The sequence below is a fragment of the Carassius auratus genome, chromosome 20, assembly GCF_003368295.1.
Source record: "Carassius auratus strain Wakin chromosome 20, ASM336829v1, whole genome shotgun sequence".
Taxonomy (NCBI): Eukaryota; Metazoa; Chordata; class Actinopteri; order Cypriniformes; family Cyprinidae; genus Carassius; species Carassius auratus.
In genome coordinates this window covers 5,242,405-5,249,806 of record NC_039262.1, presented here as the reverse complement: position 1 = coordinate 5,249,806, position 7,402 = coordinate 5,242,405, and the positions used below count along the sequence as shown (strand labels likewise).

Here is a 7,402-nt window from a genome sequence, read left to right as displayed (position 1 = left end):
CAGGGTATTCTGGGTTGTTAACTGTAAGTTCCTCTCTCAGTGTATTTCTGCAGAAGATTTTTTTTTCTCTGAGAAAGAGAGATCAATGTAATGGCTGTTGTAGCTTTACGTCTATGAATAATCAAGCTAATCGATGCAGATAAATCAGCAGGCTGTCAGATCCTCCACCTTCATCATTTCACAGGCCGTCAGAAACTATCATCACATAAGTGTCTCCTCACTGAGAGACGCCACACCAGTCATTAATGAGGCTCGGATGAAAGTCGCTTACGCTGGAAGAACAGAATGTGTGTGTGTGGCTTGCAGGACCGATCTTGCTTTGAATTTCTGAAACTATCGCTATCTTTTTGTCGTTAGGATATTTTCTGAAGACTATGAGTGCATGTCTGTTTCAGGCCTGGGACCATGTTTGGACAAAAAGGCACCCTTGTTAAATGTAAAACTAAGTGTTGCATTTTAGACATGGCTGATAATATCAAATATTACATTATATCAAGTGTTTACACTAATATGACACTAACAATGCAATTATAATAGACTGAGATGGACACTTGTAAAATAATCTTGGCTGAAGTTTATATATATATATATATATATATATATATATATATATATATATATATATATATATATATATATATATATATATATACCGGTATGTAAAGTAGTTTTTTGCATGAATTGCATAAAATTTTAGTTTTTTTTAAGTTTATACAGGCCTACACACACACACACACATATATAAACTTAAAACATTTTTCACATTATCAGTTTATTCGCTATAGTTTAGAAAATGGTAATAAAATACAACAAGAATTTAGAGTTAACCTGTGTCAGAACACATTCATCTGAATTATGTCAGATAACATGAATTTGGTTGAAAAGCTGTCAGCTGTTAAATGTAAGTACACAGATCATACCAATGTAGGTCAGCCAGTTACCAAGCAGTGCTCCGTTTGGTTCAGTCTGTGGTGTCAAAAGGTCACATTAGCGATCAAAGAAAAACACTTAAGCAAAACATGGTCAGGTCAAAGTGTCTGAATCATTTTTGGTCCCAAATTTATCAATTTTACTGGTAGTGCACTGAAGAAATTTTGGGTATGTCATAGTTTACTTTATTTTGCTATCCTCACTTACATAAACTGTAGTGTCCTGCACCCACTAGTTTAAAAAATATGAAAACTAGAATATGGTGTCTGAATAATTTTTGGTTTTACCATATATATATATATATATATATATTCATAAATTATAAATTCAGCGGATATCTACACGCATAAATTAGGCGTATTATATTTAATTAAGACCTACTTTATTGTTGCTTGCTAAAGTTTTGGCCTATAAATTACACATGGACTTCATATGTGTGTGTGTAACAGTCTATATATATATATATATATATATATATATACACTCAGGATAATAAAGTTCAGCGAGCTACACTAAAGTGGGTCTTATTTTCATGTAATAGTGCAGTGTTTAAAATCATTTATGCATGTATTTTTTACTCCTAAATCGATAACCCCGATTCTTAAAGCCGAACACTGCTGGCTGATTTTGCAAACAGAAGAGAGGAGCTCATCATAGTGCTGCTTTCTGTTTCTGTCAGGCTTTAAGTGAGTCAGTCTGTGATTAATTACATCTGCAGATGATTTTATCCCAGAGTGCATTAATTCACTAATAAAGCCTCGGTGTCTCAAACACGGTCGAGTGAAACATGAACGCTGAGCCGAGAATTAATGGATTCGCATTTATATATAAAAGATGTCAGTAATATATATATATATATATATATATATATATATATATATATATATATATATAAATATAAATTACAAATAATTTTTATTTTTTTATTTTTTTTATTTTGGCTGAAGTTTTAGTAACTTTTTGTCTTTTACTTTTTTATTAATTTGTTCATTTTGTGTATTGTTTGTTTTTATTAAGTTTTAGTTTATTTATAGGCTTGGTATTTTAGTACTTTAAACAAAAAAAATGTGGCCTTGGCAATTTGCTTTTTTGTATTTTATTATATTTTATTTGTTATTATTTCAATTATAACAATTCAGTTATTCTAACAATAACCCTGTTTAATATAAATCTAACAAGTTGCTGTTTTCTTGTCAAACACTTCAATGTTTCTGATTTGCAATGTTTCTTTTTACTTTGTCTTAAAATGTGTGTGTGTGTGTGTGTGTGTGTGTATATATATATATATATATATATATATATATATATATATATATATATATATATATATATATATATAATATCTCAAAACGTAAGGTTACAGGGTAAAACTGTTTCTTTAGTGTTTAGAAATCCCATCTGAGGATGAAAAGTGTGAATGAGACAGAAAGTGTATAGCAGGTAAGAAAAGAGTTTGCGTTCACTGGGTCATATCTGACACTGTTTCACTGCGGTAACTGATCTCTCTGTCACCTCCTGTTACCAGAGATCTGGAGTACAATTACAGCTGCAGAGACACCCAACACACACACACACACACACACACACACACACCTTGAAGCAACTGCACAGACCAAACAGCTTCAGTGAAGAAGTGTTTTCTGAACACGCAGCTGTAAAATGTTTAAGGTCAGCAATGACCATTATTTCACAGTTGATGTTTAAAGGAGCACACACTTCTGGGGTCCCTGAACCCCTATGAGAGGAACCACGGACACAGGCACCAGTGAGTAAAACACGTTACTCTTATCATTAATCGTGTTTTATGACATGCTGTTCATTTGACCTCTGGGTTTGGACACAGATGAGATGTGTGCAGCTTTATCAAATGATTTATGTGTGTATCTGTTTGCATCAATGAATAAAACATTTTGCACACGTGCTGTGTGTCATTAGGACTAAAATAAAGAGATGAAAACATCAGTCCATCAGATCCAACCTGGTTTCTGCTAGGAAATAAACATTTAAATAATTGCTACGTTCTATCTTATTTCTCAGAATTCTGATTTTATAACTAATAAAAATTGACAGTTATCATTTTATTTATTTGATAACAATTGGTTTCATAAAAATGCTAATACGCATGATTGTGAACAACAATCTAACATCCTCATCTGGCAGAGAGATAGAGGGCAAACGCGTCTCATTAAGGAGATCTCTGGCTGTGTGATTACTGCTGTGGAAGATCAGGACGGATCCTCAGTGAAACTAGAGAGTCTCTTATCAGCTCTGAATGGAGCACTGCATACACTTTTAATCACTTGTGTGATTTGGTGTGTTTTCTCACCGACAGGAACTCAGAAACTCTGGCCTTAAAGAAGATACTGATGTTCTCACTAGTAGATGAAACTGTATTTTGTGTGTTGTTCAGCAGATCACTCTCATTCCTGGCTATAAGTAAACGTTTTTCTCACAACTTCTGGAAAGAAACAGCGCAGACACTGAACAAGATTGAACATTTATAGTGTGCATGTGTCAAAAGGCAGATCGTTCAGATGTACTCATGCACTAAGCGCTCGGCTCATAATGGAAGTATACTGTGTTTTGTATCAGATCTAAAGCAGTGCTCTCTGTTCTGTCTGTGATCTCAGGTGTGGAGCCTCCTGCTGCTTTGGGCGCAGGTGCGAGGGGCGTGAGCTGTGGTTCATTGTGTTGATGGCTGGAGTCCTGCTATTGCTGCTGGCTCTCATTCTGGTTATAGTGTTACAGAAGGCTCTCAATACAACGCCCTTTACCCGAGAACGGCCGCCCCTCGTATCAGTGCCTCTCCAGCGCCGCAGCCCACTGTCCGTCTGCTCACCCAGCAACTCCTACCTGGTGAGGCCAGAACATCCCTATATTACACTTTAGCTTTAACAGCCATGTGGACAGTGTGCGGAGTAGGAAGCGGAAAGATTCAGAACTACTTTTAGATTACTTTTGACCTACTATTACATTGATTTAAAACAGGACAATCTTATACCATATTGAAATAAAAAAATACAACGTGTAAAATATATTTTTATCATCAACAACATGAAGTGCATTAAATACTACACTGTCAAATTTTTCCAGGATTTCACAGCATGCAACTGTAATATTTCACAGTTAATTTCATTATTATGAACACATGTGATATTCACAGTAATAAAGTATAATACAGTATAACCTATAGGCTATATTACATCAAGGTTTACCAAACTGGGTTTGTGAAGGAACTGCAGGGGGTTTCATGAATTTCATTTAAATCGTAAAAATGTTAAGATAAAACAATTTTAAAATGAATAAAAACATTTATACTAAATATTTTATTTGTTTACCTGCATGTCATGTGACCATTAATGTCCTGCATGTCATGTGACCTCTGTGTGAAGGTCCAGAAAAAAAACAGAAGCCTTTCTGACTGTATAGAAGCAGTGGGCTATTTTAGAAAGAAAAATTTTAAAGAAGAAAAAGAGGAATCAGGAAGACTTAATAATAAATGCATTGTATAAATACGTTTTTAAGATTTCCATTCAAATTGAAGGCATAAATCCATAGGCTACCTGCTCCCGTTTGTTTTCAATGCATAATGCAACCCGGAAGTGTCCTTAGGTCATAAACATAATGTGGGTGGGACTAACAGAAACAGACGAATCATCAATTTGACAAACGTGTGATTTGCAGAAGAAGGGTAAGGTGTTTGTCTGTGAAATAACACTGATAGGTTTGTTCCTCACAGTTCGACACGGTTCCAGAAACGGTGGGATCTCCTAACAGCGTCACACTGAAGGCCTTCATGGTGCACGCGGAGGTCAGACACTTATTTACATGCCGTAGCGGCGCCTAGTGGAGAAAAATAACCACCACAAATATAAGCTCTCTCTGCATATACAGTAAAATGAAAAGAGGAAGGGCAATTTTAATGTACCCCCCAATATATATATATATATATATATATTTATATATATATATATATATATATATATATATATATATATATATATATATATATATATATATATATATATATATATATAATTTTGTTGTTTTTATAATTTGTTCCCATAATATTTCTAGTTTTTCTAAACTTTAGTTTTAATTGTTGCCTTACTAACTCAAATAAAATTACATTTTATTTCAGTCAATGTTTATTTCAGGCAATTGAACATTTTTTAAACAGATTTTGTTTTATTTAACAGTAGCTCTGCTTTAAACAAACATTTATCAAATAAATATAGATCAAAATTAATGTACATCTAAAATGTCTGCGTTTTCAATTAAAAATAATTGTTATAAAAATGTGTACTATAGCATGAAACGATACATTTGAAACTCCACTTTGAAAAGGAACAATGAAATAATTTAATAAACTATTATTATTAATTATTATGGGAAAAATTTTTATGGATTTAGTTTTAATGATTACTTTAAGATATAACCATGCATTAAGCATATTTATAAAATAAATACCAGATCTAAATGAACAGAAATGTAAAACTTAAGCTAATTTAATCTTGAATTTTATTTCCATTTTGAAATATTAATATAGTTATAAATGCAAAGCTTTAATTCACGAGATCTGTCAGAAGGTATTGCTCTAACAGTCGTTTGAAGAATTGCTGAAGGCTCTTCTCGTGTTGTTCAGGAGGTGATTGAGAGTAAAGTGATGGAGGAGCATCGTTCTGCTGAGGGTGAGGGGGGTTTGGTGACCGTCTCAGGTTTGGACACACAAAACCCTTTACAGCGCAGCGTCAGCCAACTCATCGACCAGAAAGATGAGGAAGCATGGGAGCCGCACTTCAGACGCCTCGACAGCGGCCTGGTGAGAACATCATGTACTTCTGCTGGACAAATGCTTTTTTCCCTGAAATATGATTTTGATAACCTGTCATATGTTTGTCAGTTTGAAGGGGAGGAGTTTGTGGACACCATCAAAGGTTTCAGCACAGTCAGGAAGGAACACACCATGTTCACCGACACCAACTTTTGACCACATCAGCACTTTCTCCAAACATCCTCTCAGAACTGAGCTGTTTTGGTGAATTCAGAACCGCTCAGGGACTCCCAGGAGGAAACCGGACTATACAGCACACAAAAAATAAAAGTTCATTGACTTGAAATGAATAATTCTGTAAGATGGCAAACAAGCATTGTTTTCCATTAGCTTAGAAAACTTAAGATCATGACTGGCACTTACAGACAACAGTAAAAAGGTTTTACTCAAAGACACAAATGCACAGCAGGCTTGATGAACAGATGCTTTTATTTGAAAACTGCCCTGCTACATACAATGCATTGCTTATAAAATACTAATTCAAAAGGACCATTAATGCTGCATTAAAAATAAGGTCAGTTTCAATGTACAAAATTTCATGCATTCAAAAAGGCAACATTTCATTATTGCTTGTATAAATATATAACCTCTAGTTATTATAGTAGGTGTACCCTGATTTACTGTGCACTGCTAATGTTTCTCAGAATCAGGCCACGACGGGCCAACGACACCAACAAGAGCTGTAGTCCAACACTTGACACTAACGTTGTGTCCTACAAAACCATTCCCTTTGAGACCAGTTGAAAGTGCATGCAGCCACTTTTACTTTCTGAACGCTTTACAAACATGAAAACTATTTTTAACCTTTAATCAGAGCATTTGCGAAGTTTCAGCCCACAGAACAGACTGATTTAGAGATATGCGAGATGCTTCAGTCTAAAGGAATAATTCACCCATGTTCCAAACCTTTATGACTTTCTTTTGTGGAATAAAAACAAATGATAAAAAGTGACTGAGCAGATGGATTTGAAATATAGCACATAATCCTTATGGACCTTTTATGCACAGAAGAAATAAAATCATACAGGTTTTTCAAGTGAAATAATCCTTTAAAAGCTAGTTCATCCTAAAATAAAAATTAGCTGAAAATGTACTCAACCTCAGTGCATCTCTATCACTTGCTCACCAATGGATGCTCTGCAGTGAATGGGTGCCGTCAGAATGAGAGTCCAAACAGCTGATAAAAACCTCACAAGTAATCCACACATTTTGTGAAGTGAAAATCTGCATCTTTGTAGGAAACAAATCAATTATCATCACTTAAGATATTAAATGATGGACTGGAGTGGTGTGGATTATTGTGATGTTTTTATCAGCTGTTTGGACTCTCATTCTGACGGCACCCATTCACTGCAGAGGATCCACTAGTGAGCAAGTGATATCATGCAAAATTTCTCCAAAGCTGTTGTGATGTAGAAAAACTCATCTACATTTTAGATGACCTGTGGGTGAGAAGATTTATATCAAATTCTCATTTTTGGGTGATCTACCGCTTTAAGGTGGTGGTGCAGCTACAAGACTCAACAAAATCTCAATCTCTCCATCAAAAAGCGACATTCATCTTACCTTATAGCCACACATACAAAAATATCACCTTCCATCGGTTTCGAAAAAAACTAATAAACCAGAGACAATCGT

At 34.6% G+C, this 7,402-nt stretch overlaps 1 protein-coding gene across 2 annotated transcripts; it reads left to right on the top strand.

The window, feature by feature from the left end:
• The first annotated feature begins 3,106 nt into the window (after window positions 1-3,106).
• On the top strand, window positions 3,107-6,075 carry LOC113120654 (usherin). Of its 2 annotated transcripts, XM_026290610.1 has the most exons (4): window positions 3,107-3,786; window positions 4,670-4,741; window positions 5,576-5,752; window positions 5,834-6,075. In XM_026290610.1, exons 1-4 carry the CDS (start codon window positions 3,625-3,627, stop codon window positions 5,918-5,920), a joined length of 498 nt encoding a protein of 165 aa, XP_026146395.1. In that variant the 5' UTR covers window positions 3,107-3,624; the 3' UTR covers window positions 5,921-6,075. The 2 variants fall into 2 exon arrangements, with proteins under 2 accessions (XP_026146395.1, XP_026146394.1); XM_026290609.1 differs by having other exon boundaries at window positions 5,576-6,075.
• Window positions 6,076-7,402: the final 1,327 nt, after the last annotated feature.